This window comes from Cydia pomonella, chromosome 21 (genome assembly GCF_033807575.1).
Source record: "Cydia pomonella isolate Wapato2018A chromosome 21, ilCydPomo1, whole genome shotgun sequence".
Classification (NCBI taxonomy): Eukaryota; Metazoa; Arthropoda; class Insecta; order Lepidoptera; family Tortricidae; genus Cydia; species Cydia pomonella.
Genome location: NC_084723.1, coordinates 6,065,609 through 6,091,734, shown reverse-complemented (window position 1 = coordinate 6,091,734; position 26,126 = coordinate 6,065,609). Strand labels below are relative to the sequence as shown.

The following is a 26,126-nucleotide window of genomic DNA, read 5'->3' as shown; positions in this document are numbered from 1 at the left end:
TTAAGAATAATGCTGTAAGTAGCTTGGTCATTTCAATGGTCATCTTACTCATGGCCCGCCAATTACTAAACCTTGGCACACAAGACGTAAGAAACGATTTTTGAACCTGACCCACATCGGGCCACAAAAAACCAACGTTGACAATGAACGATACTGGCCAAGAACATAGACGTGCGTGCAGACGCATTTGAAGTTAATGCAAAATATTGCCTAATTGTATTATTGGTTTTGGTGCAGTGCATTTTAGTAAACCAAAAGAAGCCCTTTAAATAAAGATTTTACTGTATAATTCTACAGTTTATTCTAAAACTTTGCAACGAATATTTAATTGAATATATTGAATTGATAAATAAATAAAAAATAAAAAAACAATTAGGTTAGCACAATCGGATTAAGACCAACCTCGAAATTTCTAGAACACTCATGAAATTTGGTATGTATATAAATTAAAGGCCCCTTTTTCATGCTCACACCATTTAATATTTGGGGACCTCGAGGAATCGCTGCCATCTTGGAAAATGTGTACCATCCAGGATAAATTCGCGTTTTGCACTAAATTTCTTTCCGGGACACGGCTTATACTATCCGGGACACGGTTTTTTCATGACTGTTCTAGAGATTTCGAGGTTGGTCTTAATCCGATTGTGCTATATATTGTTTCGATATAAATATTTGTTTTATTTTACATATAATGTAAGATTCCATAATACTCGGACACATATTTGGCAAAAAGCAACGAATGCGCAATCATAACACGTTTTTCAAATCATAAAATGAGTTGTTGTTTTAATTAAATCAATCAGGGCTCGGCCTTGACAATAATTTGTTTGTGCGTGCTAAAACATAAATGAAGCAGTATCTTCAGAATAAGCAATTCATGAATTTTAGATTGTTTTTATATGTCCTTTGTATTATATGTGTATACAATACATATATACGCCGTACTTTTTAAGGCTATTGTACGAACATTGCTCCAACAACAATAAAAAGAAAACATGTCCGCGAGTACCTAATAATCTATTGCATTATACACGAGTTAATCAAATGGCACATCAACATATAGATCATTATAAGCTGGTTTGGCGCTGATATGCGGGTGAAAATCAAACCGAAATATTTATAGCAAAGCATGGCATATACTTACTAATGTTTTGAATGCAGTCCACATCAGCTAACTTTAATTACGAGTTCTACAAAATTTGATCTAATAAGATTGCTAGGTATACAAATAAGCGTTGCTTCGACACACTTTACATCAGGTGATCTGTCTGCTCGTTTGCCTCCTGTATCATAAAAAAAAATTATGACGTTGCACAACAGAAGCTAGATTATAATGTAGGTCTAAGTTATGAACGGTCACGGACTTTAATTGTAGACCCATCTACGGTTCAAGGTAATTTGGATGTCAATACTAATTCTATAGTAAACACCCCTATAATGGAACAGGCACCAGTAATGGAATGGTATAGACAAATGCTGTAAAACAAGTATTTACCATCAGTTTTACCACAAGCAAGACCCAAAGAGCTGCTTAAGTATAATTTTTCATTGATATTCGTTATTTTGAAAATGAATGGCGCCATACATGCCATGACTGGAGCAAAAACCCACAGTTTTAATTGGTTAACAATATTGAAACCAATTGCAGTAGCTTTCATTATAGAAAACATAAAGGACGAATTGGACATTCAACTTTTAAATCGTAAAGCGGTAGAAATTTTACAGGTGTCGGTGAAATATTAAAAACACTTCAAATTTTCTCTTAAATGTTCCATGATTGGTGCCGTTAACATATATATGACATCTCCAGTGTAAACTTGTAAAGTAAACCCTAAATGGTTCAACAATTAAAGTCCGTGATCGTACCTGTCTGTCACTCTATCACTCTTACATATTAGTGCGATAGAAAAACAGAAATCGTTTGGTTCTCGTAGCGCAAAGGATTGTCAGGTTGGCTAGCCCCTCAATGTGTGGCAAAATACCTGATTGTCTCAAAAAAATAAGTCGACTCCACAGTTTCCCCTGTCCCGCCGCTAGGTCATTCACCGCTCACACGCAATTCGCAAACCGCTCCACTTGCATAACAATAACGATAACAATCTCTAAATGCAAATTGACAGTTACAACTTTATTATCACTTGACGCGACGTTCGTATGGCTCGGTGAAACATTCTAATGTGATATGACTATACTTATTCTTGTTGACAGAACTATACATTTGACAGTTAAGTTAGCGACTGCGTGAGCTCGATCGCATTCCCACTGTATCGCACTAATGCATCAGTGCGAGCGAGATGGACTGCGGTCGAGTTTACGCAGTCGCTAAAGTAAATGTCAAGTGTCAACTCTTGGTTATTTATATATTTATTCGTGTGGTATTATGAATATGAGTCGTTCTACAGTGTTTATTTTTACAGATTTATATCTAGGTTCTTTATCCATTGGGCTGCGTTCTCACTAAACGCTATTAAGTCCCTCTGGACGTGACCCTCTGGTCACCAGGGTAGATTCGGTTCGGGCACTCGTTAATAATATGATAGATTGTATATTAGGCGCTCCGCAATCGTATTCCGGAGTGTTTTGCCATCAACACCTAAACATGAAATCACCCTGTGTGAAGTCTATTAAGCTTGCACCATTCCCGTCTTGGGGCCGAGACACCTTTGGGCCTTTCGGTGGGGTTGTAGTTGCTGCAGGTTGGTCAACTCGTGGATCACTTGAAATAATGTGTTACTCTTCGAAGGCCGCAAAAATGTGTGACACGCTCTTATGGCTCTACAAATAAGTTCGTGTCAGATATTTATGCGGCCTTCGTTGTGTAAAATATTGTTGCAGGTAAGAACCAAGCTTGTTGCGGACTCTTAAGACGAAAGTGGAGGACCCCTGCGAAGTATTCTTTTCGTATAAATTTAGTCCCCATTTTTCTCTCTGGTGGATATTCATATTATTGAAAATATTTTGACACAATTTGTTGTATATTAACCACAGCTATCCCCCTAGGTTTGACGTGTGAGTTAGGAGCAGTTAAAATTTTGTATGAAATATGTTTTTCACTCTTATTTTTTTACAATCATCAATAAATCGAAAAAAGTCAAACTTAGGGGCATAGCTATGGTATGGTTCATATAAATCAAATTATATAAAAATATTTTCCATAATATCAATATCCAGAGACAAAAATGGAGACTAAGTTTGTATGGAGAATCGATCGTCCTTTTTCCTCTTAAGAGCGAAAGATAAGATAACTAAAAGTTCATAAAACAGATTTTGTGCGAGACAATTTGTTAGTCCGGTGTGGCGAGTGTTTGTTGTTTCTTTCACTATTTCAAGTACAATATAATTAAAAGACATTATTTGAAGCCATCTTTTATTGAACTGTCACCCAATGTCCAAACCAACCATAAACTCAAACCATAACGTAACATTCCTCTCCTTAATAAAATTATAACAAAGATATTATAACTAAGATTCAATTAGCCTCGACGGAGGTTTGACTATACGTCCAGACCTAGTCTTATACAGGTCAAGATTTGGTGCCGGAGTATCATTGATTCCATTATTGCTTTGACTTGTATCAATGATCTCCCGATCATCAGTTTCTTCTACTTTATAAGAAGAATCACACTCGCAATCATCACTGTCATAATTTATAACATAAGAGTTAGGGTTAACATTAGAATTAGTTGATTGATAGTTATTTATGCTACGTAAATGTTGTCTGTTCCTCCTGTAACGGCGACCTTGTTCGTCCTCTACAATGAAGGAACGAGGGAAATTAGTCTTATTTACAACAATTCCTTTTTGCCAGCGATCATCTGATATCTTTTTCTTGAACATAATTGACTGGCCTATCTTTAATTCTTTTAGTGGTCTAGCTGTTTTATTGTAGTGGTATCCTACCTTATCTTGCAATTCTTTATCTAAGTAAAAGTTTCTAGTATATATTTTAGGCTTTAAATAATTTGTAGACACAGGACAACGATCATTAAGGTTCCGATTGAACAGAAGATTAGCTGGAGAAGGGCTATTTTCCTTTGGGCTATTTCTAAAATTTAATAAAGCTATATAAGGATCTGTGTTATCCTCTTTACACTTTTTTAGTAGAGATTTGACAATTCTGACAGAAGACTCCGCTAACCCGTTTGACTTTGGGTAGTCAGGAGACGAAGTAATATGCTTGAATCCATATGTGTCTGCAAATTCTTTAAACTCTTTACAGGAATATTGTGGACCATTGTCACTTACAATCTCTAAAGGGCATCCATGTCTAGCTATCATAGACTTAATATGATTGATAATGGTCCTTGAAGACAAGTCATTTATTCGAACCACTTCAAAAAATTTACTATAATAATCTACAACAACCAGATAATATTGTTTATTAAATTCAAAAAGATCAGTGCCTAACTTTAACCAAGGTAGTTTAGGTACGTCATGAAAATGAATTGGTTCTTTAGTATTATTTTTTCTAAACAAGGCACATATTTGACAGTTGTTGCAAAGTTCTTTAATTTGACTTGTCAATCCAGGCCAAAAAATAACATTTTTAGCTCTTCTAAGACATGTATTTAATCCTAAGTGACCCTCATGAATAATTTTTAACATCATTTTCTGTAATGCTACTGGTATCACAATTAGATTATTTCTTAAAATTATTTCGTCGACTAGAGACAATTCATTGCGAAAATTCCAAAAGGATTTTACTAAATCATTTAGTTTGTTTTTAGAATTTGGCCAACCATTATGAATATAGCCTTTTACGCAAGACAGTGTGGCATCCTCATTAGTTTTCATGGCAATGAGTTGTCGTTTTTCATTTGAAATGGGCAACGAATCTATCATGACCTCAACATGACAAACAATTTCTTTGCTAAACTCTTCATCAAATTGCTTTGTTTCATCATTTTTATCAACTATGAAAGAGCGACTGAGAAAATCTGATATATACATTTGTTTTCCAGGCACATACTTAACAGTAATGTCATATCCTTGTATCTTAAGCATCATTCTTTGTAGTCTGACAGGAACTAGAGATAAGGGTTTTTTAAATAAGATTTCTAATGCCGAATGATCACTTTCAACCAGGACATGTTTTCCTAAAATGTACTTATGGAACTTAATGCATCCAAACACAATAGCAAACATCTCGCGTTCAACCTGGGCATAACCTTTTTGACATTCAGTTAGTGCCTTAGAAGCATATGCAACAGGCTGTCTGTCTTGTAAAAGGCAGGCGCCTACCCCTTCCGAGCTGCAATCTACCGATACGACTATATCTTTATTGCTATTAAATAATTTAAGTGTGGGAGCGTTTGTTAATGCCTCCTTAAGTTTATTAAAAGCATTTTCATGACAAGGATGCCATTTAAATAATATGTCTTTTTTAAGAAGCTCGCGCAACGGGCTTGTAATAGTCGAGTAATTGTTGATAAATTTTGACAGGTAATTTGTCATTCCCAAAAATCGTTCAAGTTCTTTCTTGTCACGAATGCATTTTAATTCAGAAATAGCCAAAACTTTTATTGGATCAGGTTTAACCCCTTGGTCACTTACAATCATACCTAGAAATGAAATTTCTTTACGCAGAACTTGGGACTTCTCCCTATTGAATTTGACATTACATTCTTGAGCTCTTTTCAGTACATTTAATAACACTTTATTATGCTCTTCCACAGTGCTAGCATAAATTATTAAATCATCAACATAAAATTGTACATTATCAATATCACTAAATGTTTCCTCCATGCGTTCCTGAAATGCTTCTGTTGACACGGAAAGTCCAAATGGCAATCGTTTATAGGAATAATTACCAAATGGAGTAGAGAATGTACATAACTTTGAACTTTCTGAGTCAAGCTGTACTGTCCAAAACCCACTGCTACAATCAAGTTTAGAGAAATATTTAGAGCCTGATAACTTATCTAGTATGTCATCAACTGTTGGCAATTGCTTGTGTTTTCTTATAATGAACTTATTCAAGTATCGAGGATCAATACATATGCGAATTTTATTGTTCTTCTTTTTAGTCACAACGGTAGAGTTGACCCACTCCATCGGATCCTCATTTTTAGTGATTATTTGCTGTCTTACCATATTGTCCAACTCTTCCTTAAGGCTTTGTCTTAGTGCTATAGGGACCCGACGAGGTGGATCGGCTCTGGGAATTGCATTTTCCTGTAATACAATTTTATAGGGTTTTTTAAAACAGCCAATACCATTAAATAAATTAGTAAACTCTGCCATGATTTTATTTGTGTCAGTATTATTTGAAACATTTATAGAATCAACCATGTTTCTAGTAACTAATTTTAATTTCATGCAAGATCTTAGGCCTAGGATAGTCATACAATCTGTACTGACAATGACAAATTCGATGTTGTCATACTTTCCATTCTTGAGGTAAGATTTAATGGTGCACACACCTTTGACAGGTATGCATTTATCATGTAGTGTCACTAACTTAATGCGTTTATTAACTATAAATTTTTCATCAAGGTTGAGTGACTTATAAGTAGCTAAGGACATGCAGTTTACTTGAGCACCAGTGTCTAGTTTGGTATTTATATATTTATTATTTATAATTAAAGTCTCAATCCACTCACATTCACACTCACTGTTGATACAGCCAATGAAGAAAGTCTCCTCGCTGTCGTCTTCGTCCTGTTTCTCTGTTATGGTTGCAACCTGTTTGTTTCTGCACACTTTCGCAAAATGATTTGGAATACCACACTTCTGGCACTTGCAACCTATAGCTGGGCATTGATGCGCACGATCCCAGTTGTTGCCGCAGCGATAGCATTTTCTTGTGTTGACTCTTCTTGTTTTTGAAGTATTGACATTGTTAACGTTATGCACAGGCGCAGTGGTAACGTTGAGCACCGAGGTTGAAGCTATCTCATTTGTTAGTTCGGTGACCTGTTTTTGCGATAATTCCGCTGCTCTGCACATGGAGACGGTTTTCTGGAGAGTAAGATCCTCCGTGCGCAGAAGCCTCTCTTTCATTGCGGAATTGGCTAAACCTATTACAATAACATCTCTGACGAGTTCTTCTCTCTTATCACTGAAATTGCATGTCATACTCTTATTGTGAAGGTCTGTAAGGAAATCGTCAAAGGATTCTGTAGGTCCTTGCGCCCTTGTAAAAAACTTGTGACGTTGCATTGTGATGTTAACTTTTGGAATAAAATAAGCGTTGAATTTTTTTTAAGACATCATCAAAATTTTGTTTTTCCTCTAAATTAAATGAATTATAAATCTCAACGCCCTTGTCCCCCATGTTGTGAAGTAACAGTGCAATTTTACGTTCATCAGAAACGGTATCTAGGTTCTCTGCAAGAAGAAATATCTTAAATTTTTGGACCCATAGTTTCCAATCTTCTTCCATTGAAGCACTATATTCTAATGGCCGCATATGGGCATGTCCATGCGAGTATTGGGGGTATTGTAATGCCGGCAGAATTGCCGGGTTTGATGAAATTTTACTTGATTCACCCATTTTCGTGTTTCACATCTATTATTTTATACTTCTGACACCATGTTTGTTGTTTCTTTCACTATTTCAAGTACAATATAATTAAAAGACATTATTTGAAGCCATCTTTTATTGAACTGTCACCCAATGTCCAAACCAACCATAAACTCAAACCATAACGTAACAGCGAGGACCTATATAAGTCGAGAATAAAATTCATATTTATCGAGTTATTTAGTCTAATTCACTTCACTAGCAGAAAAATAAACTAAAATAGCTAAAATACAATTGAACATATTTTTCTGACCACAGTAAATGTTTCTCTAAATGCACGTTAATGCCCGGCGGCACGCGTTTCGCAATAGACCTTCGCGCTCGCTACGTGCCGGTGCCTAATTGTGCCTAGCGCAAACGTTGAAGTATCGACTAAAATTACTTATTTAGTCGGTGATTTAATGCACTATTAATCTAGGTTTTACAACCTGTGTAGCTGAGCTGTCTAGACTTTGGTTTTCGCTTGTAAAGAGAATATAAAACAAACAAGTACCTAAGTATACTTAGACTTGATTATGATGTCATTTAAATACCGTTCTTTGGAGTCCCCTGGTTGAATGAAATAAGCATATAATATATTCAACGTATATATTTATTAAAAAAGAAACCGGCCAAGTGCGAGTCGGACTCGCACACCGAGGGTTCCGTACAAACCTGTAGGTATGTATTATTATTTAGTGATGTAACTAAAAATTTAGGGTTTTCGCAATTTTTCCTTTATCTGTGCTATAAGACGTTGCTTCGTACCAAATTTCAAGATTCTGAGTTCACGGGAAGTACCCTGTAGGTTTTGATTTCCTTGCGAGTGTCGAAAATTTGCGGAATTTACGACATAAACGGCTTTATCTTTTGATTGCGTTGGCTTAGAAGTTTTATTTTTTCACACCTCCAAGGCACAGTAGACCTGAGTATTTGATATAAATTCCAGCTTGATACTCGTACCTCCACGCGTTCCTGATAAAAAGGGTCTTGACTGACAGACGGACGGACGCACGGACAACAAAGTGATCCTATAAGGGTTCCGTTTTTTCTTTTCGAGGTACGGAACCGTAAAAAAAATAATTTTTGGGTTAGGTATAAGTAAAATATTACCTAACTAAATAAGTACCTACCTACCATTATTTAGGACAACACCGTTGCACCGAATGAAATTAGTAAATTAAAATATATTAATGTGATCTTAGCATTCTTAACTTCTGATTTTAAACATATCAACACATGTAGGTAATTACTTATTAATGAAGAGCTAAAATATTTTTTCCTGGTATTCTTGCGGCTGTGGCAATCAGAAATATTCAGAAAACAAGTAAACATCATCAATCAGGCCTGATGTCAACGAATTTCTAAGATAAATTGTTATATCGTTATTATGCATTAATGTACGAATATTTAAATAAATTGGTCCCTTGATCTTGTATATATTTATCTAACACATAAAAAGGTGAAGGTAGGAACTATTTTCCGATCCAAAGCGATTTTGTTTTTCGAAACCGAAACCGAAAGTTTGGTTTTACTCTAGTTTCGGCCGAAACCTTGGCCGGACATCGAAAATACAGTTTCGGTGCGGCTAAAATTTCGGAAGGTTTATTTATTTATTAAAAAAAAAAATGATTCAGGCAACAAGATCCATATTACAAATACCTTATAGACTGACATACACATGCATTTTATAAAATCAAAACTAAACACTATTTGCGCGACAAAATGGCGTGGCTCCGTTGAATCGGCTGCTATTGTGTCGGATTCGGCAGCTTGCCCCGAAACCTCTGAAACACGACACCCTTCGGCCAATCTCTAGCTTTATGCCGAAACCGAACCTTTGGCCGAAAAAATATTGCTATGCCGAAACCAAAACTTCTAATAGGAACCTACGTACAGGAGTTTAGATGACGATGAATAAGTACGACACTTTAGGTAAATTAATACATAATGATTACGAAAATAGTAAACGGAAAATGAGAGGGAAACACAAATAAGGGAGTGAGTAAAGTTCAATGTCACGCAGGTAACCGGGTAATGCCCTTACGATTTAGGTAAACATAGAAATCAGGAAATTTATCCACAGCGAGAAGAACATTCAGAAATCATGGCGCTTAGCTTATTTAGTTGATAAGCATTATATATTTAATTTTACATATCAGAATATAAATAGATTTTCAATTAAGCTATTATTCAAATTAATTGATTATAATTGCATAATAAAATCACTGGTAAAATAAAACATTAATTAAAACAAACATAAAATGTCAATGATTAATGTGTCAAGATGATAGTGGAGTTCACCTTTTGAGCCAGCCTCCGCCTCCTTCTATCACGCGCAATGGATCACCTACTCGTACATCTTATACTTTTAAACGAGCAATTCTTACATAATATATATTATATATTTCGGGGATCTCGAAAACGGCTCTAACGATTTCGATGAAATTTGCTAATTTGTTTTCGGGGGCGAAAAATAAATCTAGCTAGGTGTTATCTCTGGGAAAACGCGCATTTTTGAGTTTTAATATGTTTTCCGAGCAAAATTCAATCTCAATTTATTCTCTAATTCATATTCTAATTGATACGTAATATATATGTCACAATTAAACCACAAATCTAAACGGCTTCCTTAAGCGGTTTGTCAATAAATTTACAAGACTTATTTAACATTCAATGTGTGGTGACATGTGTAATTTGTATTAGATAATCTCACTAATCGGAGGCAATTGAGTGTAAATAATCACTATGGGCCTTTCGTGGTCACATTTAATACGATATAGTTACATGTGAAACGCTATTGAATTACACTTTTGTCAAACTTTAAAATATATTCATTTGTAATAGAAAACCTGATTAATATTGTTTTATAGATATTGAATTTGCGTTTATTAACTTCCAAAAAAAAAAGCTCTCGCTTTTAATCAATCAATCGATCAAAATATTAAATTTATTTGCATGCAAATACAGCTTTCACTTCACTTATAGGTAATAAATCACAACAATAAATACACAAAACATAAAAATAAAAACAGAAAAAATACAGTAAGTATACAATTAAAATATTAATGAAAAAATGTCAAGTTAATTTAATAAATTAGCAAAATATTCGCCGATATGATAATAAGGCCTATTTTTAAAATATTCTTTCACTTTCATGTGAAATAGTTTCATATGGTATGAGTTTTCCAATTCTTTTATAATATTTTTTAAGAAAAACTACGTCCTACATTATCAGGTATGTTAACAGCACCAGAGCCCCTAGTGTAAATTTATTCGATTTCGAAACGTGACGTTCGCGGAAGAACATGCTATAAAAAATTAATATAATGGGAAATTATGCGAATGGTTAAAAAACCTAATGGAAAAATAATCTGCTGGAAAATAAATAAAGTGAGAAAAATGCGAATGGTTAAAAAATGTAATGGAAAAATAATCTGCTGGAAAATAAATAAACTGGGAAAATATGCGAATGGTTACAAATGATATCGGGTAAGGATGCTAACGAGAAAAAACAAAGTGGGAAAATTTGAGAATGGCATTAATCGCTACTTAGAAAAAAGATTTTTGTAAAACACAGTATACACTCTACACGATAACTAAATAACATGATTCAAATATCATTCTGATTTCGGTGTACGTTCGAAAGTTCGAATTGGCCTGTTAGTTATCACGATTGGGGTTTATGCGAATCCCAAGGAGAACTTAAATTGCGAAACTCATTCACGGGCTTCACGGCTAATATTGTGTAGGTAATCGTAAAACGATCAAGTTTATTTATATGTTGACAAACGTAACTAATTGCAGTCCAAGTATTTTTAATTAATCGTGATTGCGATATAGTAAACCTAAGAATTTTAATCCATAATTTTTAAGTAGGTATATATTTTTATGATTTACTCTCTCCATTTTATTATGACAAATTAGATTATAACTGACCAATAATTTATAAAACCTATTTGAAAACCGGATTGTAGTAAATCAGTTTCTGCCAATCTTAATATCCAAAATAAGCCCAGTGGTTCCTTAAACAAAAGGTATCTTTATTCTGATTTGTTTTACTGTTTTTGAATTTAGCACTTTATATTACGAATTTACGGGTGACAGGAATGCTTGAGATAAACGAATAATTTATATAATCAACGCCTAAAAAATTTACAATAACTATCAAAAATATTACACGAGTAAGCTAAAAATTGTCACCACTCAGCATGATCTCGTCTCGAGGCAAACCAAGGCAAGAAATTAGATTATTAAAGAACGCCTATCGGGGTCATTAGGCACACAGTTAATTCCCATATCAGGGCATATGTCGTATGCGAAGAAAACCCTTTATCGGTAGCTTTATCATTTCCCGGTGGAAATGCGGAAGCTGGGACAATTGTGCGTACAACAACAACACTGATCATTGGTGGACCGTATGTGACGGCAATAAGAGTTATGACTGGGTAGTTGGTGTCAATAAGGGTATAGGCGTGAACATGTGTCGTGCTGAGTTGGGACACGGAAGACGATCAAATATACATGTTAGCGCCACTTGCACCATCCCACTAACCCGGGGTTAACCGGTTAAACCATGAACTCAGTGTCAAATTCTACTGGTAACCATGGTAACTCCAGGTTTAACTGGTCAACCCCGGGTTAGTGGGATGGTGCAAGTGGCCCTTAGCTTGTCTTGGAGAAATGAACTGATTAAGCTGTAATATCAAACCTCGGTGATTGTAGTTGATGATCCGATGAATAACTTTGTCACATTGCAAAACGAATCAGTAAGAAATCAATACTTTTTCTTATCCACAAATGAGATTATGTCAGATATTTTGGTACACACATTTTTCTACGGAATATTCAGTAGAAACTGACCTAATTTCATACTGAAATCTACTTAAAGTTAGGTCGTGGTAGTGGTCGTGGGTAAAGGAGTGAAAAAGGGGTTGAATATTTTTGATGACTAAAACGCGGGCAAATTCCTGGGTGGAGGCTAGTCTAATAAAATAATTGTATTCGCATAATATGTATACTTACTTATATATGATCAGTGCGTTAATAATATACTTTCGACCGATGACCGTCATGATAAAATTAAATACGGCCTCTAAGAACTACTTTACCCATTAAAATTCATTAAAAACACCATAGCTACACATGCATTGTTATGATTAGGTATGACTCAATAAATGCTTAATATTACACGCGTAACGTACGCGTAACAACATTATATCGTTCAAAACCGAACTCTATCTCTATAATCTTAAGGTGTGTCAAATGTTATGTATACGTTGATTTCATATTGCATGCAAAACCGAATGGAGGTCGTGACGAGGCTAAGTAAGTTCAAGACCTTTAATGAATCTATGTTAAATTAAACTTTTGTTCTTTTTCGTGTTATTTGATGTAGCAGGAACGAGGCAGTTTAATTAGTTCGACCTACAATCAGAGTCAAATAGTGACGGTCTAAGTGGCCAATCAAAACACGTCCTTATTTCTATGGCAACAAAGGTGTGTACTACATACTGTAGCCACACATTTGGGCACTTTGGCTGTCATAATCTATTTTACTCCGACTGTACAAACGAACTGGTGTGATCTTGAAAATACTAAGGAAGAAGAGAAGAGATGAACTGGCAGTTATTTAATTACGGATGCAATTTTGTATGTTACGTCCACTTGTAACATACAAAAAAGTTAAAAAGTTAAAAGTAAAAGTAAGTGGTGTTGAGTGAATGATTGATGCAAGCGTGATAGTTCACTATATTCTGAAAACTCCCACGTACCAAAGCCTAGTACCTACTATTACTTACTGTTTATTTTTTGACAATATATATTAAGTATACAAATTTGTGATTAGGTTAGATTTAGGTGCACATTTTATAGGGTAAATGTTTGAATATGTGTATTAATAAACATGTAATTTTTGTGCATGATTATGGATCCAATAAGATGACATTCAATAGTTGGGACTATTACTGCAATGTTCTGCCGCCAGAGTGAAGCACTAGCACCTTTCGTTAACCATAGAGTAACTTATATATACTACGCCTTAAACTTTTTTTTGACAAGTTTTCATAGATACTATGGCATTGATGCATCAAGGCTGTTTGTGTACGAAGGGCCTACCGGGAAACGCAAAAATCGAAATTTAGTTATATGCTTCTTCATCGCTCGAATAAGCAAGAGTAATATATAGAGAGGTTAGATAACGAAATTTTGATTTTCTTGTTTCGCGGTAGACCCTCAAATTGTGATGGATTGTGGTAGTGGCGCCCCCTACGCAGAGTTTCGCGTAATATTCTCTATTAACTCACTTTGCCAGTGGCCCAAATGCCCAATCGAATAGAATTATTCAGTATTATCTGATATTATTTAATAGAAATGTTATCTCTTTCATCCTAGCGTTAATCCCGGTAATCTACTTCCTCTTACTCACGGTATCCGCTTTGACTGACGGCCCGATTCGAAGAATGATATACGAGAACGATAAATTCTGGTTTAGATAAGTTCTCATTTAGATATTGTTTATATGTCGTATAATTGACAGAAGCAGCTCGATTCGGACAATCAATGTCACTTTGACGTTAGAAATATCGTAGATAGATTTTATTCGGATCACAGCGGAATCGAAATAAACGTCAATGTTGACATGTCCTTTAGTTATCGATCTTTTAAAGATCTTTCCAAGATCTTAAACGTTATCATTCTTCGAATCGGGCCGTAAATTTAAAATGGCTATGTAAAATCGGCCACGTGAGGTCAAATGTTTACGCGTTACAAAATCCAATGGAATTTTTTCAACAATAATATATAAAGGTCCTACGTCCTACAAGAAGGCTATCAACTTTCGTTTAGTTCTTAGCAACTTTTGATCTGATTTTTATTTCCGGTAATTAACTTCTGTCAAATTTTAAGCTATTTTAATGAGCTTGTTGTCTCGGCCAACTTAACAAGTACCCGTACCACGAGTTGACACTTGAAGATTACGTTAGCGACTGCGTAAACTTAATCGTAGTCAATCTCGCTCGCATTAATGTATAGGTGCGATATAGAGGGAATGCTATCGAGTTGACGCAGTCGCTAAGGAAAATATCAAACGCCAACTCGTGGTAGCCGTGAAGAACAGCAACTGCTAGTCTAGTTGGCTATCTGTCGACCTTATATCTTTGCAATAAGGCTTAAATATTGCTATTTAAGCCGCTCCCATACAAACGTAGTTTACACTCCCATTTTAAAATAACGTGCTTCTGGACATGACAAAATAGTTCTATTTTAGCTCTAATATCATCGTATTTTTTTTTTGCAACGATAACTATTCTTTGAGAAATAAAGTTCTTTAAACCTAAATATTTTCCATTCTCCGTGATTTTTTTGTATTTTATAGGTTCTCCTTTTTTTTTAATTTGCAAAACAAATAAAAACTTTATTTTATTTGATTTTTTTAAATGAAACTTATAAACCAAGAATATATTATGCTGAAGCGATCGACATCAAAATCAAAGTGATTTGTTAAGATTTAATTAGTGGAAAACTTTTTCTCCTGAAATGGAATTTCATAGAAAAAGTACCGTTGTTTCGCTAGGATCGCAAAGCCTTCCCTCTTAATAGAGGGGATATAGTTTAATAAAATATACTTTAATCATTTCGTATATGTAATCAGTATCAATAAAAATAGAAACCATTTTGTACAAACTGACTTATCTGATATAATCTAGAAACTTAATAAAAATGTAAATTGAAAGCAATTTAATTTGCGATTAACATGAATGTAACAGTTCGATACATATAAATAGATACATATACATAATTAAAAGTTCATTTACTGTGACTTGATTTACTATAATTGTTTTTTTTTTTGCTAGAATGTTTTGCCTTTTTTTATTATTAATAGACGTAATGCTTCGATTTTTAAGAGGAAAGGGGACGATGGAATCTCCATACAAACGTAGTCCTCATTTTCCTCCCTGGATATTGACACCAAAATATTTTCTACACAATTTGATGTATTTTAATCATAACTATCGGTCAGGACCGTTTGTTTTTTTTTTTCGATTTTTTAATTATTTTGAGGGTTAGGAGAGAAAAATAGATTTCATACATTTTTTCAAAAGCTCCTAACTCTTATAACAAAGTGAAAATCGAAAAAAATCAAACGGGTCGACCGTCATAGCTATGATTGAAATACATCAAATTGTGTAAAAATATTTTGAATACGTTTACATGAAACGACGTTTATATGAAAAGGTGATTTGCGCGAATCCTACACTTTCATCTAAAGTATCAATAGGCTAACGGCGGCCTTAAGACCTTTAAAAAGGACATTAAATATTAGGCCAATTAAGTATCGATTTAAAAGTAGCTTGAAAATACATAAGAGCTTTAAACAATTTGCCTTATACACATATAATTATAATATGTTCAGTCCCACGCACTACGCAGAATAAATGCGTACAAAATGTAACTGTAAATATTGTAATTTACAAACGATGTGAGTCAAAAGGGATTGCCTGGCGGTTTAATTATCTTGAATTCGACTCGTGCGCAGTGGTGCGTGACAACGGTCAAAATAGACGGATTATGGTCATATCATAGCGCGTGCTAGGGACAACTTCGACTTGTTGCAGTGACAGTTTGTGACATGACGACACTATGACCAATTTGACGGTGAAGAAAAGTGTCAAGTTTTTCTGTGATACGGCCATGTTAAAATTTTTCACATAAAAATGTGATAACATTTTAATTCGAATACTGTTTCAGTACCCCTAGTGTACATTTATTCGATAGCGAAACGTGACGTACGCCTTTGCGTCTCATTTTGTATGGGATTTAGAAACAGCGCGCCAAGCGGGACGTTTTGGAAACTCAAAATCCCATACAAAATGAGAGTTAACGCAAACGCGTACGTCACGTTTCGCTGTCGAATAAATTTACACTAGGGGTACTAATGTATTGATAGGAACTAGGTCAAGGTTATTTTATAAACTTATTCAATGTGTAGGTATGCTACGCACAAAATATTGCCTCATGACGGGCCCTTTGTTCAACTCATATTAAAATGGAACGAGTTCCTCCGTATGAGGGTCTAGCTCTTGCGAGTCTGTTTTGTGATGAAAATCAAGCAATTAATATCGCTTATAGTTTATGAAATAAACACCAAAAAAAAGCTTTCATTGAAATTTAATGCTTAATTATCGTTACAAAACTGACAGTGATTAACTTTTCTTAACAACTCACGCTAATTGGGTCACTATTTTCTAAAAACTCCCATATTAACCGAAGTAACAAATAATCTTAGCAAATGCTTTGCTTTTGTTCATTTTATAAGAATTTCATTACCAGATGTGATTTTGTGAATAATAACTTAGAATAATAATATCAATAAAATGGTTTGAATGAAGTTTAGCATAGCATTTTTTCACATTCGGCACATGTTTTATTATACATGTAAATATTATTTGTGTAAAAAAATGAAGACAATTTTTTTATGAATTCATTTTTATCCATCCTGATACGACAGAATATAAGTGGATTGCATCATACATTGTATGTATGTAGTTCGGCCTGTCTGAGTTTATATTTGTAGGCACTTATGTCAATCTATCACGGAACTATTTAATATGTGCGACGTGCAACCATGGATACAAGTTACGTTTCAAATTTGCTACATAATAAAATAGTATATACTCTGCGAATTTGTATTTAATTCCAATAACTTGGTAATGCTACGAACAGTACGATAGTAAGTAATCTAGTGTGTATGTGCTATACCTTACCCTCACACGTGACATAACCTATACTACATATATAATCTCGTACTTGTTATTCTAGACACAATAAATCTATGCTCAAGATTAAGTACTCCTTGTGCCGCACTGGCGGCGCGCTGCGCCAGGAACATCAATGTGTAACAATCAAATTCCATGTGATGTGGGGCGTTAAAGGAACTACTTAGCCTTGAGTATAGATTTATTGTGTCTAGAACAATATATGTACGAGATTATATAAGTAGGTTATGTCAAGTGTGAGGGTAAGGTATAGCACATACACACTACAGTAATACTGCAATTTTCTGCCGCCAGAGACAGCATTAGCACAAACTGTAAACCATGGAGTAACTTATATATACTGTGTCTGACAAACAAACAGTTTGTGCTAATGGCGCCCCCTACGCAGAGTTTTGAGTAATATTCCCTATTCATAGTAAGAATCGTCAGTTAAAATAGTTATTTGTCTTTATGTAGGTAATATTACCTCCTGCCTGCGTCTTCCTCTGTGTGGAATAATGAAGCTAATCGAAAAAAATGTTGGAATTAACAAAACTAAACCTTTCTTACACTAACAACAACGCAATGTTCCCTTCCCTCCGGGCTCCTAACTATCCCTATACCAATTTTCATCTAAATGGATTCAGTATTTTATTTGACCCCCTAAGGGTTAAAACTTGACTTGCGTGACTTAGACTACTCTGGTTTTCAAGTAATGTTGTAAACTTAAGTTTAACCCAGACATACCTCGGTTTTAATTACATTATAATTATCGTAATTATGATGCATGTTTTTAATTCTACGGATGAGATGTAGATGACATTTAGCTTACTATTAATAGATTGCTAAATTGCAGTTTCCAATATTGCATAAAATAAATCACGAATCAAGCCAGGCTAATTTTCAAGATGTAATTCATTAAAAACAAAATACTTACATCAACAATTAATCATTTCTAGTACTTTGTAGTGTAAGCAGAATTTTTAAGTAATACTTACCGTAAAAAAATTGAATACAAACAAATTTGTTCCTTCGTTTTTCCAATCATTTACCTGTTTTTAAATTTTCTTTTTACCTCTCCAACAGTATCAATTAAATGGCAGTTAGAACGATAATATTATTCGTAAGCCATTTATTCCTACCACCACGAACCCTCTATTGCCATATCATCATGAACCTGCAAAACATCTCATCCCATTGATCCATATGGAATTCGATCGATCTACTTTCTAGTAAAATAAAAATCTTCAAATTTAAACTCAACAAATTCCTATGAAGTTGCTTTAGACGCAGTAAAAACTACTAGATTCTTGTATCAATCTAGTAGTACCTAACTAGATACATACTCGTAACATCTGCTACCGAATTGGACTATAACCGCGAAAATCGAAGTTCGTCAATTGTGGGCATTTTTCTCTGTCACTCTAATTACGTCTTAGAGAGAGTAAAAGAGAAAGATCCCCACAATTTGTGAATTTCGATTTTCGCGGTAGGCCCCTTGGCCCTGCGCTCTCCCGAGCCCGCAGCCCGCAGTGCACTTGCGATATAACTAGCGACCTAAAAGCGCCGAAAACCTTGCGCCGCTCACTTCCGACGCTGCACCGTCACACCCAAGGCGACGACCAAATTATAAGTCTGGAGGTAGATTATTAAATCCCTCAAGTACAAGTTACTGCCAAAAATTTATTTATACTCGTCGACTCTGCCATTGCATGAGTTAAAGGTTAGATTTGACAAATCTGCGCGTCATCATAGATGACACGAAATATATAAGATTTAATGCACATAAATACAAATATACGCGGTGAAATTACGTGTGTATAAACATCACTCATGAGTATACCGATACATTTTTTGCGGAGCAGGTAATCTGTATAAGCGTAGTACCTAAACAAAAGCCTTTACCAGTAAACATATTGTCGTTTTGCACCTATTTTATTATGTGCTTGCCATTTATACCACTAGCAATTAGAGTTTAATCACACCTACCAGGTTTATTACTTACATTACATTTTCTTTCACTTGTCCTTAGTCCAGTTAGCTATCGGAAGTTTGGGCGGCAAAGGTAAGATTTATTTATCAGTTTATTAGATCAGCTAAATCTTTTCCTGTTTGGAAATATTTTGCAAACCGGAGCGATCTTGTTACAATTTTCTTATAAATTTTTGGGGTATAAGATAAGTAGCTAGTTAAAAGTTAACACATCTGTACCCCTAGTGTAACTTTGATCGACATCATAACGTGACGAACGCGTTTGCGTTAAGTCTCATTTTGTATAGGATTTTGAGTTTCCAAAACGTCCCGCTTGGCGCGCTCTTTCTAAATCCAATACAAAATGAGACTAAACGCAAACGCGTACGTCACGTTTCGAAATCGAATTTATTTACACTAGGGGTACTGATTTTTGACCAAAATACGAGTAAAACCTACATGCAAAACTCGCTGCGCAATTGTATGTTCTTGTAATATCGATATATATAAAAACAATTCTCGATACATTTCTACCAAAGATAATCAAGAACCATCTCGTCAGAGAAGATTTTCGATTTAAGAACAACAGCCCTCATACCGAAGCTGATGGTGTCACAGCTCACAGTAATACACACAAATACAGATATATACAACTATGTACATGTTAAACTTCTAATAGTTGCGTCAAAAGAGGTGTGGGTTAAATTAAAAGATACAATACACACGATTACTAGACCAATATCATCTCAATTTGCCATAGCTAAATTATTTCCTTAACAAGCCCATAGTACCTACTACAAATCTTCTGATATAGTACACATTTCCGTTCTACTGGACAAGGGTCTATGTTAGTCATCATCCCAATATGAATCTTTCTACCATTATCTTAAGGTGAGTTGTAGTTTAATTTGTTTATTGCGCTGTTAGGAGCAATAGACATCAATCAAAGGATGTTGAATAGTCTAGTACCTACAGTGGAAGTGCTAAAGATATATGATTTTCGACTCTATATCACAGCAACAAAGCCTCAAATGCATAGAATCTCTTTGCTCTGTGTCTCTGCGTAAACCCTTTGCACAGCGCGAACATATATGTTTTTTTTTTATATATCCCAAACGAATAACCATACAAAATTATTCGAATTGTTAGAGAAACCATTAGAAAGGGCCATCTACATCTACGAGTAACTTTAAAGTATGAAGCAATTTTTATGTAAAGATCAAAATCGTGTCGTGAAAGTACTTTTTACATTTTTACCAATTGACGTTCCATACAAATCTATCGACCCATTTCACTTTCTCGTCACGATTGTCGAACTATTGATCCCTAATTATATAGCAAAGAATGAATTAAAATTCAATATTTTTCTAACAAAGTTTCTATTTATTGTAGTATGTTTTATGAGAAACCCTCTGAATTAGATTTACTAATTTATCTGACATCTTTTCAAGCGCTAATCTTTGACTTTACATCGATTGCACTAGATGTCTATATCACAATCTAGTGTATCTAGATTCTAGTTGCAACATATAGGTAAAGTTAAAAATAATCGGCCTTGCTGGGTTGTCGGTCCCAACCGGTCCGTGGGGAGCGCATCTTCGGATGCACTGACCGGCTAACATACTTAGCATAACTACTTAACTAATTTATTTTAGCTTTATTGTATGACTTAGAATTAATTGTATGACATGAGGCTTTGTTTCCCTTGCCCATACAGATAGGTACACCCAGCTGCAATACATACGTTTTTGCATACGAATGATTTCGTCCAGGTTTTTTTTATAATAATTCTATTGGAAACTTGGTACAGTGTTAAACTGTAGTTAATGTAATGCAATATATATTTTTACGAGCTAAATTATGTTTTTAGGGTTCCGTAGCCAAATGGCAAAAAACGGAACCCTTATAGATTCGTCATGTCCGTCTGTCTGTCCGATTATGTCACAGCCACTTTTTTCCGAAACTATAAGAGCTATACTGTTCAAACTTGGTAAGTAGATGTATTCTATGAACCGCATTAAGATGTTTACACAAAAATAGAAAAAAATCAAAAAAAATTGGGGGTTCCCCATACTTAGAACTGAAACTCAAAAAATCTTTTTTCACCAAACCCATACGTGTGGGGTGTCTATGGATAGGTCTTTAAAAATGATATTGAGGTTTGTAATATCATTTTTTTTCTAAACTGAATAGTTTGCGCGAGAGACACTTCCAAAGTGGAAAAATGTGTGCCCCCCCCCCCCCCCGTAACTTCTAAAATAACAGAATGAAAAAATCTAAAAAAAATATATGATATACATTGCCATGCAAACTTCCACCGAAAATTGGTTTGAACGAGATCTAGTAAGTAGTTTTTTTTTTTTAATACGTCAAAAAATAAAAAATAAAAACTTTTTTTCATCAAACCCATACGTGTGGGGTATCTGCGGATAGGTCTTCAAAAATGATATTTAGGTTTCTAATATCATTTTTTTCTAAACTGAATAGTTTGCGCGAGAGACACTTCCAAAGTGAAAAAAAGTGTGTCCCCCCTGTAACTTCTAAAATAACAGAATGAAAAATCAAAAAAAAATATGATATACATTACCATGCAAACTTCCACCGAAAATTGGTTTGAACCAGATCTAGTAAGTAGTTTTTTTTAATACGTCATAAATGGTACGGAACCCTTCATGGGCGAGGCCGACTCGCACTTGGCCGCTTTTTTTAATTTGCTTGATTACTTATCGAAACATACAAGTCAGCTGAAGTGAAGAATAAAAATGAAACTGCCGACTAGTTGCATGGGGGTTCGTCAAAGTCTATTGAACGCCAGTTGATATTTGTTTGTATCCCCAAGCACGACATTACCTCAATAAACCCATACTCATCACTGAATCACGTATTTACCACGTAAATGTCAAAGGCGGAAGAGAAACCCATCCATAATTCTTCATTAAAATAATAAATACGAGTATCCAATTTGACGTATTTTCCTTGTTATGACGACGACATACGTATTAAGCCGTGTGAAGCTTTTAGCTCTGGTTGAAATTTAAACTTAATATGTACCTATAAGGACAAAGTTGTATTTTAAGATGCGTGCGTGACTAATATGTTTTTGGTACTTTTTGCTGACATCACAAACCGCTGAGCTATATTTGATTGCCTGTCTCGCCCCAGAGAGAGTTTTATTTATATTTAAACGAAAATTACCTATATCGAAAAACACACACGTAGGAGGCAAACTAGCAAAAAAATCGCCTGATGGTAGCGAAATAAATTCGTTTCGTTTCATTCGCAATAACATATTTGTTAAAATCACGGGATAATTAGTTCAGTCATTTCACGGACGTTTGTATGACGAATTGGACATAAGTTATAATTGCAGATTTTTTTTATAGCGTAACTAATATACTTATCGTAGTGTTATATGCAAATATATAGGTATTAGCAATTATAGAATCAAACAAAATATTATATGCTAATTATAGATTATTTATACGTATTAAACGTTACATGTTTAGCGGTTCAAATTTGCACATCGTACCTACATAACGAACTATTTTTATAGATATATATAATATAAATAAGGGTAAATTTCAATAAGAGCTGTAGATTTCAGTTCTCAGTTAAATCTGTAATCGGGTGCTTCTTATTCAGCTTACCTCACCTAACAAACGAACATTAAATTCAAGTATTTGCGAGTTAAATAAAAGTTTATAAGCTTAAACTAATTGTAAGCCAAGTCGTATTAAAACCGTGAATAACCTCCGCATATTGTTTTGATGCTTAACTACAAACATACATACTATTTATGGAAAATCTTTAACTTTTTGTTTTCCTACGTACTTGTGAAAAAACTTCAAGTATAGCAACAAACGATTTAAATTGATCCTAAACCGACGTACATGTGACGTAGGTAAATACGACTGGGACAAATACACCAGCAACGGCTTAAATTTATCCGAAAACAACGCACATGTATTGTGACGTAAATATATCTGGGAGAATGTCCACTCACTTAATCAAACTTAACTGTCAAGTTTTTCCTGTCCGTTTTTTCTCGCGGTTGACTATTGCACTACTGTTTGTGCTGACTCATGCATTATATACGGAATTTGTGATGTTGGGGAACCCCTTTGTGACAACTGTCAAACTATTCATAATAGGAGTAGGTTACGGTACTTACGGTAGCTTACTCGACTATATAATTATTCAAAAAATACTAATGATAGTGCTAATGAGATGATTGTCAGAAAATATAGTTACATGTAGGCGCACAAATTTTGAGTAACTAATTATGTTTTTTTTTTACTTTAGATTTATACTGAAAATACCTATTTGTAGACATAGAGTAAAGATATTATTGTAGATAATAAGCTAAAATTTAGTTTAAAAATCTAAACTGCAAACGCGACTAGACGCAGCAATTTCAACATAATTTGAAAACTAAATTGACCATTACGTTTTTCTTTTAAGTTTTTGCATCCCAAAATTTCATATCATCTAGGATGCTCAAAAGTATGTAAGCATTTACTCTAATTCTTCGAACACGCTTTGACAATCAAATCGTCTTCAGATTTGCTCCGATGTAGGACACCGATGGTAATTGAACTTTTACGGGCAATGCCCACTAAAGGGAGAAATTTAGTTCTTTTTGTGATTGGGTTTTCATAGGTTAGTTTATTTTTTAGTGTTCCGTACCGTACAAAACTTTGTTCACGTAACATTAATGGGATCACTTTGGTCGTCATGCAAATCGGTTATTATACTATTTTCCTACTCCTCTACTGTTATCTGTCATTTATGCATTCATTAACACGAATATAAGAACATACATAAAAGATTTCAAGAAAAGTCTATATTGTCTATTCCTCATAAAAGCTCTTGTGCTTTTATAAGCTATAACGTTACTGTGATTAATGGCTACCAACTTAACAAAACCAAAACGAATACAGTTTTAAACTAAGTGCATTGCTGCCAACTTACAAAATATTCATTTGGTTGCATAGTAAAAATAATTACTTCATAAGTCAGAATCACGCACTACGAAGACCGCTTAGCGTTGCTTGTTAATCTCCGTAGGCTACGGTGGCCAAAATTGAGAAAAAACTGTCCAAAAAATTAATTTAGCAAGTAGCAAGTACCAGGGCCTCATGAGTTACGAGGAGGTGTCGCTGATTGTATGCAACGTTGTATAAGTAGGTCAAAAAATTCTCGTGGCGTATTCCTTTACAATGTTCGCCTACGCCTTCGGCTCCGGCTCACATTGTAACTCACGCCACTCGCCTTTTTTGACCCTTCTTATACAACTGTTGCATAAAATACTATTAGGTAGGTGCTTATAATTTTTTATATAATTGTATTTAAAAAAAAGTTGCCTTGTGATGAATAAATTAGGAATCTCCTGAGCAATGTCATTATTTAATCCAATTATTACATAATCATACAGTTGATGATGAAGTTATTGAACTTATAAACTTTAAAAAGTAAACGTCCTTGGTGTATCACTCTACTTTAAAATAAGGTCAAATGTCAATACTTAAATAATAATGTTTTTGCGATCTATCAAATTCTTATGCGAGGGGCACGCGAAGGGTCGAGAAGGCATACATTTATTTACTCGTAAATTTAAAATAGGCTGCGAGATTTGGATTTTTTTATCCTGTGTGTTTGGATGCAAATAGAAATTTATATTCAGTCTTAATTAAGTAAAACAATAATGAGATAAATAGTCTGGTAAACCGTGGTAGTGATAGCCCGGTAATGCGGCAAATTCAAAAAGTTGAAAGGTTCTTTATTATCCTATCCTATATTTTTGGAATTTCGCGCCTTTATAGTATTTGACTGGGCTATATATACATGAAACTTTGTAATGAACTTATTTTATTACCTGGAAATGATGGTTAATTTATTAATTAATTTGTGTAGTTATATGTACTTTCATTATATGTACAGGTTGGCTTAAAAATACGATACGCGAACAGTGTCATTTATGTCATTATTTAGATTTCTTGAAAGTTATTGTACTTTTTTTTCAACTTTTAAATACGGAAATTATACTGAAACACACCCAACTTGTCAGTAGAAAAAAGCGCGAAATTCAAATTTTCTATAGGAATTGAACCCTTCGCGCCTACAATTATTGCCGCCGTTTTCAGTACCAGAATATAAACAGTCGGTAATCGCAAATATTGTTGGTATATTACAAAAACAAGTACTTCCATAAAAACAGGAGATACCTATTACCCTTAATTATTATATATATTTATTTGTACTTACAAATATCTTCTCGGCAACCACCAAAATCAAAACGCACACACGTTTAATTTTCGAACACACTTCACGCTTTTAAATTTTTCCCGCGCACTCCGTGACAGTCCGAAACTTTTTTTGTTGTAGTCTATGCAAAGGCGGCGTTGCGCAAACTGCCAGTGCCCTCGGCCGGTAGCAATTTATATAGCATTCGACTAGTCACTTAACAAGCATTGAACTTCAATTTGTGCTAAAAAATATATAGGTACAAAATAATGAAAAAATAAAATTGTATTCTTATTAGACTTTGTTAGGTAAAAGAGTCGCTGCAAATTCCTCAAAAGGATTTTTTAATTTGTGGAAATAAACCTTGAAGTCTTTCACATACATCAAATAACAACGACACGCAAAACATAATTGAAATAAAAATAACGGGGACTAAAAAGGATAATAATAATCATAATAATTCAGCCTATATACGTCCCACTGCTGGGCACAGGCCTCCTCTCATGATCGAGAGGCCTCGGGCTATAGTCCCCACGCTAGCCCAATGCGGATTGGGGACTTAAATAGGATATATAAAGCTCAATTATATTTATATATCCTTTTTAAGTCCCCAAGTTTTTAAATGATTTGCATTATATTTGTTTTCATTAAGG

General features: G+C 34.5%; 2 protein-coding genes across 2 annotated transcripts in view; both read right to left on the bottom strand.

Moving 5' to 3' along the window:
- LOC133529695 (beta-alanyl-bioamine nonribosomal peptide synthetase ebony) overlaps positions 1-25,653 on the bottom strand; it is a 50,758-nt gene extending 25,105 nt beyond the window's left edge. Inside the window, exon 1 of the mRNA XM_061867473.1 lies at positions 25,495-25,653. The gene's annotated coding sequence lies outside the window, so the exon portion shown is untranslated. The remainder of the gene's footprint in view (positions 1-25,494) is intronic.
- On the bottom strand, positions 3,306-7,653 carry LOC133529727 (uncharacterized protein K02A2.6-like). Its single transcript, XM_061867526.1, has 2 exons — positions 6,603-7,653; positions 3,306-6,174 (listed from the first exon to the last, which is right to left on the bottom strand). The coding sequence occupies exon 2, from the start codon at positions 6,091-6,093 to the stop codon at positions 3,463-3,465; it is 2,631 nt and encodes an 876-aa protein (XP_061723510.1). The 5' UTR covers positions 6,094-6,174; positions 6,603-7,653; the 3' UTR covers positions 3,306-3,462.
- Positions 25,654-26,126: the final 473 nt, after the last annotated feature.

Coding starts and splice junctions, on each gene's coding strand:
- LOC133529727 (XM_061867526.1), bottom strand. CDS start 6,093: ATGGTAAGACAGCAAATAATCACTAAAAATGAGGATCCGATGGAGTGG.